Source organism: Sardina pilchardus, chromosome 1 (assembly GCF_963854185.1).
Source record: "Sardina pilchardus chromosome 1, fSarPil1.1, whole genome shotgun sequence".
In the NCBI taxonomy this organism is placed as follows: Eukaryota; Metazoa; Chordata; class Actinopteri; order Clupeiformes; family Clupeidae; genus Sardina; species Sardina pilchardus.
The window spans coordinates 6,021,514-6,035,532 of record NC_084994.1 but is presented as its reverse complement, the minus strand read 5'-3'; the positions used below and the strand labels follow the sequence as shown (position 1 = coordinate 6,035,532).

The following is a 14,019-nucleotide window of genomic DNA, read 5'->3' as shown; positions in this document are numbered from 1 at the left end:
CAACTTATCTGCGCCCCCCTTGCGCTTTTGTGGTTTGTCTTTGTACATTTTCATATACGAACGGTCTCAAACTCCGGTCGAACTCCAATCAAGAGGGAGATGAGGCCGGGAGGGAGACAGGGAGGGGCCTGAGATTTCTTTGGACTAGCCCAATGTCCATTCAGGCAGTCAACCAATGGGCCGCGATTCGCTACCGTTGCGGCCGTACGCTATATAAGTGAGCCTAATATTTTTTTTATTATTATTAAATTATGACAGCCTCGGCCCAAATATATGCGTCGGCCCACCGGGCATTGCCCGGTATGCCCTATGGCCAGTCCATGCCTGTGTGTGTGTGTGTGTGTGTGTGTGTGTGTGTGTGTGTGTGTGTGTGTGTGTGTGTGTGTGTGTGTGTGTGTGTGTGTGTGGTGTGTGTGTGTTTAGCATTGCACTCAAGCCGTACTTGGGCAGCCGTGGTGTACTGGTTAGCGCATCAGGCTCGTAACCGGACGGTTGCCGGTTCGATCCCCGACCAGTCCACCACGGCTGAAGTGTCCTTGAGCAAGGCACCTAACCCCTCACTGCTCCCCGTGCGCCGCTGGTTGGGCAGGCAGCTCACTGCTCTGGGTTGTGTGATTCACCTCACTGTGTGTTCACTGTGTGCTGTGTGTTCACTAATTCAGTTAAATTGGGTTAAATGCAGAGAACTGAATTTCCCTCACGGGATCAAAAAAGTATATATTCTATTCTATTCTATTCTCGCTCTGAAGTCCTGCAGCCACGGCACCTCAGCCAATTGCAGGTAACGTTTAGAACGAGTGAAACATAAGTTCCATCTTAGCTTAGTTTCAACGTAAATTGCCACTGCGTTGGAGTATAAGCTACTAACATTTTAACGGGTTGCACCCATAGGTTGCACCACACAAATAGTTTCAGTGTGAAACTAATACGCATCCATCGCCTTGATGTCAAGTCCACTGCAAGTAACATTGATTTGTGAACACCAATCATCCAATTTAAATGGTGGGGACGTTAAATGTACAAGTATGTTGAGAAGAGTTACATATGCGACTGATTACGCACATTTAATGAATATGAACACTGTTTTGAAACCTGTTTGTTCCCGTTGGAAATTGTATGGACCTAGCAGTTACTGCGCAAAGCTCAGATTCCATTGCTGTTAATGTTATCACAGATTTCATATCTGAGGCAGAAATATTCCCAAAACACAAATACAACAAAATAACCACCAAAAAAACTATATTATGTTTTTACAAAATGCAACATATTGGCAATATAGATCCACTGTCACCTTCCCAATGTGGGCCTACCACTGTGGTAGTCTGGGCCTGTGGCAGAAATATTCCCAAAACACAAATACAACAAAATAACCACCAAAAAAATGATATTATGCTTTTACAAAATGCAACATATTAGCAATATAGATCCAGTGTCACCTTCCCAATGTTGGCCTACCACTGTGGTAGTCTGGGCCTGTGGCAGAAATATTCCCAAAACACAAATAGGCTAACACAGGCACACCCACAGAAAGAGAGAGAGAGACAGAGAAAACACACACAGAATACACACAGATAACACAGGACACACACAGACACACAGAGAGAGAGAGAGAGAAAGAGAACAAACACAGAATACACGCAGAACATGCACATACACACATATACACACATGCAAACACACAGATGGGCATACAGAAACACACCCACACACACAGGCTATAGTACATCACACACACACTCACTTCTCAGCTCTGGTGATCTCACACAGTGCTGCATCTCATAAAACGTACTCGAAACGTACTCAAAGTAAGATGAGCCGATTCTGACCTCACAAATGCGCTCCTGAAAGAATGGTCAAAAAATCCCATAAACACACTCCAAAACCTTGTGGAAAGTATTCCCATAAGAGTTGAAGCTGTTATAGCTGCAAAGAGTGGACTGACGTCATATTAAACCCTATGGATTAAGAATGGAATGTGACCAAAGTTCATATGTGAGTCAAGGCAGGTGAGCTAATACTTTTGGCAATATAGTGTACTTTCGCTGTGTCGAGGTCCACTATTTGTGGCGTTCCACCCTTGAGTACGGTGAAACTAAACGCCCCCTAGTGGGCATAACAGATGGCAAAACAGGAGGATATATGTTTGCCTCCTGATATGATGTCATTAGTCTTTTTCAATAGAGCAGACACTCAAAACAAAATGACCACACACATACAAAGACTGGACACATATGACTTATTGCTGGTGTCAGAATTAATACATGATCAGCTTCATTGATTTGAAAGCTGATGAATAAATAGATAAATAAATAAATAAATAAATAAACAAATTCAGATGAACAAATGCCAGTACAACTGAAAGGAAAACTGTAGTAAAGTATTAAGACTACCTTTATGAGAAGAGGAGGTCTGTTTATATCACTGTGTAGGCTGCTGAGTCTGAATGTCAACAACTTGCAGAAACTGATTTTCATAGACAGGAAGTGGTGGCTGGCACATAGCAGCGTGTGGTTTAGTGTTTGTGCAGGTCTGGTAGGTACACACTTGTGTGAACAAATTACATAAGATGAGCCAGTAGGGTCATTCCGTGTCAAATCACCTAGTGGCGGTAAGTGACCCTCTCCGAAAAAAAATTGAAAAAAATCACAGGTGTTTGTAGACTAAACCTATGCATGAATCTTAAAGGAACACACAAGTTGATACATATACATACCTCTCACATTTCAATGTGTGCACTCACTGGCTCTGACGCACGGTGCTACTTTGATAGCACTTAGCTAGCTCGGTTCATTCATTAGGATCCAAACAGAGATGAAGTTAGAAGCGACCAAACACCTCCATGTTTTCCCTATTAAAATACAGTTACACGAGTAGTCACATGGCTAAGTATGGTGAGACAAAATAAAACATAGTGCATTTCCAAAGGTTGTTTCAGATGTCTCTTCCTGAGGATCACACTCACTAGACCCTAGACGGGGGTTGATGCGCTTCTGACTTTGATAAATAATGTTTATGAGCATCTTGAACACCCAAAGAGCCTGGTTATTGATTTTATAAATTGATTTTAGCAGTGCCTTTAACACAATTCAGCCACATCTACACACATCTTGGAGTAAATCCTAGATTAATACTATGGATCCATGATTTCTTGACTGCAAGTAAGATTGAACTCTAAGCTGCAGAGGAAAAAAAGACAGCTATTTGACACTAAATGAAATTCAGCAAAGTAGCATGCCAATAGATATGACATGAGGGACATGATATGGAATTTCCACTAGATTGCAATAGGAATAGTCATTTGTATTCCAGAATTACCTGGTTTGTGATCAATTCAGGCACTGACCGGCAATTCCCCTGCTCATAACTCTCATAACTCTAAGCACTGTTTTGACACCTTGTAAACAATGTTTTCATCTACAATGATGTGACAGCTTTCAGATGGGGGTGTATCATGTGTCACATGACTTCCAGGAATCAGGCCTGTTGCTGTTGCTTAGAGCACTGTGGGCAGATACACTGCACTCTGTTAGCGGTGTCAGGCAGGGCCCTTACTCTGAGCTGTGTTGTCAGTCAGGGCTTTAGGAAATCAGTGTTTTACTCAACTGGAACAGGAAGAATTCCTATCTTCATAAAGCTTCATGATTATTTGCATGAACAGGAAAATTGGAATGATAATTATATGTGTTCAGTATTCATTATGGGTATGTTTACCTGTTACACTATCATAGCAATGAGACATTTGCCAGAAAGCGATACGGGCTCATCTTATGTAGTTTGTTCACAGCAGCGCGTACCTAACCCTGCACCCACACTAAAACACACAGGGCATCCTACCAGCAACCACTTCCTGTGTAAGGAAGTCTAACTGTGTCAGCAAGTTGCAGACATTCAGACTCAGCATCCTACATGGTGGTATAAACACAGACACCCTCTTCTCGTAAAGGTAGGACAAACACAACAAATGACTTCTCTAATGCTGTTTTTTTTCCCCATTTGTGCTAGTATGCATGCACAATATGATCAATGATCAATATTGCATTCTGCACAGACCTAGCTTGTGTTGCAATGATTATTTAGTTGACTAGATTTGATAGATAGATCAAAGACTTTATTGATCCCCAAGGGGAAATTCAGGAGTGCTGTGAATTTGGAGTGCTATTGAGCCCCGGTCCTCTTGCCAGCATGCAATGTATAGAACTAACGGCTGTTTTTAGGTTGTTTAGTTTATTTTGATGCTAAGATCTTCATCCTCATAGGTTAGAACTGCATTAAGAGAAGTCAATGTGGCTCAACAGGATTAATCTATGGATCATTTTTATTTAATTATGTAATTATTTAATTATTTAATTATTCATTCATTATCCATTATCCATATTTGCATAAAAGGGAAAATGGAATGACAATTGTGTGGTGTTAAGTGTTGTGCTGTGTGTGTTCCAAGTACAAGTATCATGGCTGTTAGTGCCATTTTCCATTTTTCTAATTTTTCTAATTTATTTTTTATATATATATATTGTACTTACATATATGTAGATTCATTTTCTGGTGAAAGTTTATTGTAACATAATTATATTATGATTGCATTATTGTTTTTCATTTTGCATTCTAAGTACATATTTATTAATTGCATTGTCTAGATTAACCAGAGATGCTGAGCGATGTGGACAGTTTATGTGTGAATAGAACGTGAAACTGTGTGATTTGTATCTTTGTCAGTGTTCAGTAAAGGACTAGGAACACACTGTTATCTACTGTCGTTAACATTAGACACGCGTAGAGACTCATTCTATCCGTCTTAGAGTGGTTAAATGAATTTATACATTGAGAAACACTTACTGATAACAAGGAAGGAACTTCAGCCCTTACAACGGCCATTAAACATTGTCACACGATCCTGGCGGGTTTGATGTGTTTTGTTCTCATGAGTGCACACCTAACCCTGCACTCACACTAAACCACACGCTGCCTCATGCCAGCCACCACTTCCTGTCTAAGAAAGTGAGGAGGTGGAGGTGAGGGGCAGGTGAGGAGGTGGGGAGTTGTGGGGAGGGGGTGTAGGGGCTCAGGTCCTCGTTTTCATTTAGAGGTGATCAGGTGGATCAGATGCAGAAGTTAGCATATTTTTCACCGGACATTCTGCCTATCTTCTTGTTTGTTTGTTTGTTTGCTTGTTTGCTTTTGCTCGGCAACAACACATAAAACTGGCCAATTTCTGGTAATATAACCCCTCCCACACACACACACACACACACTTTTTGATTTAATTAGCATGTCTTAAATTGAAAAAATACATATTTTGCCTATTAGTCAGGGTGTTGTCTCTTATTCCTTCTAGTGTCATCTGCTTTGATCTCCACCATTTCTAAATTGAATCTGTGATACGGGAAGAAATGGCGTGGCCCTTTAAAAAAAAGCCTGCTCTGCCTTCTCCATGTGAGTACACACTCACACACACATGATAATAATGATAATAATAATAATAATAATAATAACAGAGATTTATTTTCAATATTGTGTTTCATGCAGTGATGGACACAGATTGGCGAGAAATCAAATGGAGGTAGGCAAAGTAAAGTGCATTTCCCTCAGCCCTTAGCAATCATCTATCGGTACTACAGTATGTGCAATTTGTGGAATATAATTTAGCTAGTAAAGGCAAGTCATGTGGGTTGTGTGATAAGACAGTGTGACAGTGGTAGTGAAAGACAATGAAAAGTACTGTATATATGTGTTTCATCACCCTTTTCTGAATAAATCATTGATATCTTCCCTTAGTGGAACAGAAATAATGTAAAGGGGCACTATGCAGGGTTTTTAAGCTGAATTTACTTTAACTGAACAGTTTCGGAGTAATTGGAATGCTTATCTGTCTTTCTTTTGGGTTGAATGGTGGCCGTTTCGCTTCCCCCCAGCGCCTGTGAGCAGAAAAACATTGGTGCGGCGGACCGTGACAAACAGTAAGTCTCGCAGCCTCACGATCATGCTCATGAAAAGGTAGACCGATTGAGGAGTGTTGTAACACATGCATGCTAAAGCTGTAGGGGAAGCTCTGCAGAGAGACCTGCATGCGTAAAACGAGAAAATAGCAAATAAATGGCCAAACCTGCATAGTTTCTCTTTAACTGAAAAGGAACTTTTGTTTGAGACAGTGAGAAGGACAAAGAGAAGGAAATCAAAGCACTGAAAAACAAAGTGCAGGAACTTCAACTCAACAGTCCAGAAGTCCAACATCTGCGGATCCTTATGTACGGACCTCCGGGAGCTGGGAAGTCCAGCTTTGTCAACACTATCGATAGCATCTTTCAGAACCGCATGACCAGTGCAGCCCCTGTAGATGCAATAAATGAAGTCAGCTACACAAAGTCGGTAAGACAGTTTTCTTGTTGCCATTTCTTACAATAGATCTCTGAAATTTGAGACCAAGTCATTACAAAGACCAGCAGGTATCGAAAACAAGTCAAGACTAAGACCAAAGCTGGGCAAAACCAAGACCAAAAACAGACAAATGAAGCTATTCCCCTTATTCACGTGGCAGCCATTGTGTAAACCAAAATGAGACTACAGGGCACACTGACTTTATCATTAATGCATTTTTGCCACTTACTGGCATAGAACACAACAATCCAATCAATAGCTGCTGTGTGAAAAATCATCATTTTACATCATTGATTTTCTAAAGATACAAAGCTTAATGCTTTTCTATAACTGGTTTCAATTTAGAGGGGAGTCCTTTGAACACTGGAAAGGGAACAGAAAAATGATGTTTTGCTGAGAACGAACCAAAATGAAAATCATTGTGTTCAGTCTCTGTTCTGTTGTACTGAGTTAAAAAGATGGGCAACGGCACGATAAAGTATGATATAATTGTGTACAGCCTGTTTATGATTACATTGTCTGATTACATTGTCTGTGTATTTAGTTTCAAGTCTACAAAATTAGAAATGGTGGATCTGGACATCTGCCATTTGTCATCTGTGATGTCATGGGCTTGCAAATTGATGACTGTGGAGGGGTGCTTCCTGAAGACCTCAAGAACATCTTGAAAGGCCACATTAAAAATGGCTACCAGGTAAAGATATACACCCAACCATCTGGAGACGGAGAAGTGTTCTTTATTTGAAATGACAATTAGCTATTAATATTAGTGACATTAGTTATAGTGGATAGTTTATACCAGAGAGGGTTTTACCAGAGAGGGTTAAGGCGGAGTTAGTAATCAAGGATCTTTGTTCTTGATGATCTCTGATGGTAAGTCCTGTGGTTCCCATGGATACAACAAACAAACTCTGCTGAAGAGTCATACCACGTCAGGTGAATTAATTAGCTTGCAGAAAACAACTATTTCATTTAATAAATTGGTAAGCAAACTGCTACAGCACTTGTTTCTGATAAAACCATAGATTGTATGGACATACTGTAGCCCAATACAAAATAGTTGTTTTCTGCAAGCTATAGTTCACGTGACGTTTGCATGAGTGAACCAGCCTAACTTGCAGAAAACCACTTATAAGTTTGCTTGATGTAGCCTACCAGTTAACAGAAACAGTTGTTTTCCTGAATTGCTTTTATCTGATGTCTAAAACCTTCAGTGTCAGTTCACCTGAGACTTTTTTGTCTGACTGTTTTTTTCTGAGACCTGACTTCACTTTTTCTGGCACCGTTTTTTTCTGAGAAAAACCTGGCTCCTTTAAGATGTTTTTTTGAGGCCGTTTGGTTTGATGCGGTTTCAGCTGTGGGTGACACAGGGGTTTTTTTACGCTGATGCAGTTTTCTCTGAAGATGACAGATGTTTCTCTGAGTCTGACACCTGAGTCTGAGGATGTTCTGAAATGAACACTGTACATTATGTCTACCCAGTGTTATTTTCAGTCAAATGTAGCAACTTTCTCCCCATCTTCTAGTTTAACCCTTTAAGCCCCTGTTCAGAAGGCAGTCCACACTACAACAACTGTCCCGCTCTGAAAGATCAGATCCACTGCCTTGTGGGCATCATGCCAGCAGACAAGGTTTCTCTGACAGATGAGGAATTCTTCAAGAAGATGAGGGAAGTAAGACTCAAAGCCAGTGAGCTTAGTAAGTAGTTATTAAACAAATTTTGCATTCTAATGCATGTCTTAATATTTACATGTAATTAATTTGGGAGATACAGTGCCTATAGAAAGTCATCATACCCCTTCGAAATAGTTACTATTTTTGTTTTACAGCCTGCAATCAAAACCCATTTTAAAGATATATTTTTCATGTTTTATTTACAAATTTGGCTGTACAACAGCTGTATAACGTTGTTCCCCACAGTCAAATTCTGTGGGGAACGGCGATGGACTACAGTCTTCAAGTCAATCCACAGATCTTCTATAGGATTTAAGTCAGAGCTCTGACTTGGCCACTCAAGGACACTCACCTTCCTATCCTTAAGCCACTGCTTTGCTCTTTTGGCAGTATGTTTAGGATCATTGTCGTGTTGGAAGGCAAATTACCTGCCCGTCATAGCTGTCTAGAAGAGGGATGCAGGTTTTCCTGGTATCCAAAAGGTTACAAAGTATTAATTCAGGGATATGATGACTTTTCCAACACTGTTATTCTATTTAATTTTCAGAACTGTTGTCTTTTTTGTCATTATTTTGATATTGTACAGCTACATTTGTAAATAAAACTGGAAAGATATATTTTTTAAAATGGGTTTTGATTTCAGGCTGTAAGACAAAAAATTCTAAAAACTATTTCAAAGGGGTATGATGACTTTCTACACAGTATGCTTCTCCAAACTATGATCTACTCATTCTACTGTATGTTATACACCATTTGAAAGCTTGGACTCTTGGGAATCCATACAAGACAACATTAGTCATGTACAATCTGTAGTCCTTTGCATTGTCATATTAACCTTTCTGTGTCTCAATTATTTTGTATAAAAATGCACTCCTCCGCCTTTGGTGCCTCCCTACCCTCTAGCTGCAAGTAGACGCAACATATTGGGCATTTTCAGATTTCAAAGACTACACAAGTTGGTTAAACTAGCGAACGTTAGCTTTATGTTATGCCATAAGTAGTTTGACATTTCTAACAACATCAAGCCATTAGGCAAACCAGCTAGCATCCTATTAGAAGCTGCACAGCATGTTATGTTTTCATTCAGGCTATGGTGGAATTGTTTTTAAATCAGGATGTGACAAAATATTACAGACATCTTTACAGAGGGTCGCATTCGCACGGGATTAATATTACCTACAGTACGGTAATTTCTCCGGACCGTTTTACGGAAGGTAAAAGTGGCTGTAAATTTCACCGACATACCTGATGTCACCCCATAAAACTAATCCCGTCCGAATAGGTCTTTACTGTACAACAGGCCATATATCTAACTCATAATGGTTTCTGTTGTAGGAATCCCTGAGGTTGCAGTGCTGACAAAAATAGACCTGACATGTCCTGAAGTGCAAAAGGACATCACAGTTGTCTACAGAAGCAAGAAGATCGAAGAAAATGTGAGCTCTCGACCCAAGAATTTCCTTATTTGTCAGATTACAGTACATACTTCATAGTGTTGCTCTACATTAAAAGCACTCCGTTTGAGCATAGTTTCAAAGGGTCATCCGCTCTGAAAGGTTTGTTAGAGTTGCTCCTACATGGATGGATGGATGGACATGGATCAATCTCTAATATTAGGTCTGTAACTCTAATGGGTTTAAAACTACAGGCCTTTGCCTTTGTTCATTTTGACAAACAACCCTTACAGCCTAGCTTCTAATGGGCATGGCTCCTTTGATATGATAGAAACTGGTCAGGTCAGGTGTATCTGATGTGCTTTTCTTTTTCCAGGCTCTGAAAAAGAACAAAAAGTCCGCACACCAGAATATGCTCCTCAGTTTCACCACGTGTAACATTTCGGGCCCGGAACGTTACACGTGGTGATTCACAGCTTTTCAACTTTCTCACAAGTACGAATGCTTGAGGCTGCAAGTGGTTTCGTACACTGCGTAAACAGGCCTATTTGGTACAATTCATAACATTACATCAAAATGCATAAAAGTGAAACTTCAAAAGGCTTTCATAGACCATAATTTGTGATCGCCTACTGATTTGGTAAAGGTTCAGTGATTTATTCATCAAAACCATCAGAGAGTTTCTCTACTGATAGAAGAGAGATATGGAAGGACCCTGAAGTCATTATGAACACCCTCTGTGGCTGTAGATTACACTGTATACTCAGAGCTTTGTGTGTGTGTGTGTGTGTGTGTGTGTGTCTAGATGAAGATCTTCAGTAGTAGATTTGGAGTTCCCTTGACCAACATCTTCCCGGTGAAAAACTTCCACGATGGGGAATTTAATAAACCTGATTTGAAGGTGCTGGTGCTCAATGTACTAATTAACATCCTGAACTTCGCCAACGACTATGTGGATGTGATGGCGTCTGAAGACATCTGAGCGAGTTCACCCAGAGAAACTAGCATAATATTTGATCACTATACTGTTTCCGTTGCTTATCAGGAGAATGCACAATGCTATAATGAGATGCTGACCTCATTTAATATCAGAATGTTCTGGACACATTAACATTTAGAATGCTTTAAAATGTGTGAATGAAGATTATAGTCATGTAAATTCACTATTTATGCATGACTATAAACTTCATTCACGCATTTTAAATCACAACCTGTTCATCACTTTACCTCAGGGGCCACAGACATGATTAACTAATGAAAACATAATGCTTAGCTAATGAGGACATGCCTATATTTAAACAATGTGGATTCTTCGATATTCTCTGAAAATGATCTTAATAAGTTCATGTTGAGTTAATGTATAGTTTACTTACCCCTTGGAACACATGAAAAAACCAAGAAACCAACATGATCATGTGTAATTGATCATTATTCTTAATGAAATATCCACTGTACCTAATGCTCATTAATGACAGACAATGAATTCATGTTAATTAATGAGATTTTCATGTATAATTAATGCATGAGTTAATTAACCCATGATCATTCATAACATTTAGTTAACATGAATTCATGTGCTATTACTTTTCTTTTTTCTCCATGACAGTGATGTCCACGATTTTGTCCGACAAAAAAGTCATCATGATCATCCTTCATTAATCATGATTCATGATGATGTGCCAACCGTACTTAATGCTTAAGATGATGAGTTGTTTATGCATGAATTCATTAATGACAATCAGTGAATTCATGTTAAGTCATAATAATTCATGATATATTCAGGGATGAATTAATGCATGATTCATGAGAATTCATGTATCCTTATCGTAAAGTGTTACCCATTTTTTTTGTGTCATATCAATTTCTACCAATAATGTAAATGAAAAAGCTGAAAATAAATACAAAAGAAAAACATGAATAATCCTGTCTATAATGACACCAGGGTTTTTTTTTGTCACCAGTTCAAGTGCTGTGATAATCCTGCTTTGTAACTAGCTTTCTTTTGTAGAAAGTCCTTCACTTGCACAGAAATACAGTGCCCTCCAAAAGTATTTGAGCGCATGCTAAAGTTGACAACATCAAATCATCTTTTGAAAATTGATCTTAATGCTTTAAATACAAATATTCAACATTTAAGGACATCAACTGTCTTTGTGAATGAATAATGTATTGTAAATAAATAAATAAATAAAAGTTTTCCTTAAAATACAGGGGTCATAAGTATTGGGACGCCTATGTTAACCTATGTGTTAAAATTCCCATAGAGGCAGGCAGATTTTTATTTCATGTATCCAGGACACTATGCACCCTGGTAAAATCCCCTTGGCCTGTGGAATTGAAATAACCCCACATCAACACTATACCATTCACCATACCAAGAGATTGGCATGGTTTTTATTGCAGTTAGCCTATTAGCTGGTTTGAATTGCATTGAGCTCAATTGTGGAGGAATTGTGGTGATACACTGTTTGTAAATAAGTCAAGTCTCGGCCCCACTGTGTTATGAGGAATGTCCTCTGTTTTGAGATGGGCCGTGACAATTTGGCTATGTTGATTGCAGAAGGGCCTTTTAGTCAATGAGAGAGTCCTTCTACAGCTTTAGCTGCAAAGAGGCTGGCACGGGACAATAACACTAGTCTGTATTTGAATTGAATCCAATATGAACAGGATGTGAAGAACAGGTTTTGTGAGTGAGACGGACCTGCAAATCATCAGTATTTGCTTTGATTATCATGATCACATAAAACAGAGAGACAGACACAAAGCACCCATTCATCTTGATCATGTGCTCACTAACTTTTCTCTGAGAAGACTTTGAGAAACCTTCAATACATTGAAATGTAAAGTGGAGACAGTGTCCTCAGAAAAGTTGAGACGCTGAGAGAAAGAGAGAGAAAAAGAAAGTGAAGAGTGCCCCAAGACATCCACCACACGGAGATTGGCACACAAGATCTTTTAAAGGTATGTTAGATGAGGAGGGTGATCATGTGTTACATTGTTTATAGAGACATTCTTAATTACTGTATATTCTTGCATGACTCACATTAGTTTTGAAAGAAAAAGCTTGTTGTGCACCCACATAATATTACAAGGAAATAGCTTGTTGTTCGAGAGAATGGTTTCTATTTTTTTTTTTTTTTTTTAATTGTTTAAACTATATTATTCCTGGTAAAATGTTGTCATACCACACCTGAAACTGTCAAATTCAAGATTTGTGTGGCAAACTATTTATTTTGACAGTGGAAGCCAATCATTTAAAAAATATTTTTGAAAGGCCCATTATCTGTTTTTTTTTGCAAGTAGCCATATAACTAGATGTACCGCAAAGCGATACACAATATGACCGCCGCTCAGTCCTGCACATTCTCTCTGCAAATATCAATCACGCTTGTGTTTCCATCGCCTACTCCATCCCTACAGCAACTTTTATGTATGTACTGTAAATGAGTGTGTGCATGTGTGCGCTTGCTTTTCTGTATGAGTGCTTCTCTGTCTAGTGTGAGTGTGTGTCTGCTTGTGTGTGTGTTTAATGTGTCTCTGAGTATATGTTCACTGTGTTCTCTGCCGTCACTGTCACTCCAATATCAGATAACACACACACACACACACACATACACTCACATGCGCACGTGTGCACACACACACACACACAAACACACATGCACAGGCACACACTCACACACGCACACAAACACACACTCGCACACACACACACACACACACACACACACAGGCACACCCAGAGAGAGAGAGAGAGAAAGAGAGAACACACACAGAATACACACAGATAACACAGACACAGAGAGAGAGAGAGAGAGAGAGGGAGAGAAAGAAAGAGAACACACACAGAACATGCACATACACACATATACACACATGCAAACACACAGATGGGCACACAGAAACGCACCCACACACACAGGCTATAGTACATCACACACACATTCACTTCTCAGCTCCGGTGGTCTCACAAAATGTACTCAAAGATGTGTGTGTGCATGTGTGTGTGTGTGTGTGTGTAGGTGTGTGTGTGTGTGTGTAAGGGTGTATGTGTGCATGCGTGTGGGCGTGTTTGTGCATGTGTTTGTATAATGTTTTATGTACATGTATGTATGTAGAGGTGTGTATGTAGTGTACAGGTGTGTATGTAGTGGTGCGTGTGTGTGTAGGTATGCGTGTGTGTGTGTGTGTATTTATGTGTGTGTGTGTGTGTGTGTGTGTGTGTGTGTTCCTGCATGTTTGTTGCACCCAAAGCAACCATTCTCTTTTAAAACATATTTGGAAACTAGTTGATTAAAGGTTTCTAATGGTGTCACTTATATGTTTCTAGGACAAAAACTAGCAGAGATTGAGATGTTTGGAACAGTTTTTGAAATCCCCAGGGGGGGATTTAGACTCCAGATAATACCACCATCTACTGGCCGATGGGTATACAGTCCTGAATGTACACATAAATCCATTTATTTTATAGCCCCCCATGGATGAAATTCCACAAAACTTGGCTTACTCCCAGAGGGTGTCAGGTTAATCATACACACGAAATTTGGTGCAGTTCATAACATCTCATCTGAAGATA

The 14,019-nt window shown here is 39.5% G+C and overlaps 1 protein-coding gene across 2 annotated transcripts; it reads left to right on the top strand.

The window, feature by feature from the left end:
- The first annotated feature begins 3,888 nt into the window (after positions 1 to 3,888).
- LOC134081428 (interferon-induced protein 44-like) lies at positions 3,889 to 11,649 on the top strand. 2 transcript variants are annotated; one of them, XR_009939530.1, is made up of 9 exons: positions 3,889 to 3,943; positions 5,336 to 5,433; positions 5,527 to 5,560; positions 5,913 to 5,957; positions 6,150 to 6,366; positions 6,920 to 7,069; positions 7,902 to 8,073; positions 9,385 to 9,938; positions 10,249 to 10,387. XR_009939530.1 is itself a non-coding variant. In XM_062537560.1 (9 exons), the coding sequence occupies exons 2-9, from the start codon at positions 5,391 to 5,393 to the stop codon at positions 10,423 to 10,425; spliced, it is 939 nt and encodes a 312-aa protein (XP_062393544.1). In that variant the 5' UTR covers positions 3,889 to 3,943; positions 5,336 to 5,390; the 3' UTR covers positions 10,426 to 11,649. The 2 variants fall into 2 exon arrangements, 1 of the variants encoding a protein (XP_062393544.1); XM_062537560.1 differs by having other exon boundaries at positions 9,385 to 9,485; positions 10,249 to 11,649.
- The last annotated feature ends 2,370 nt before the right edge of the window (positions 11,650 to 14,019 follow it).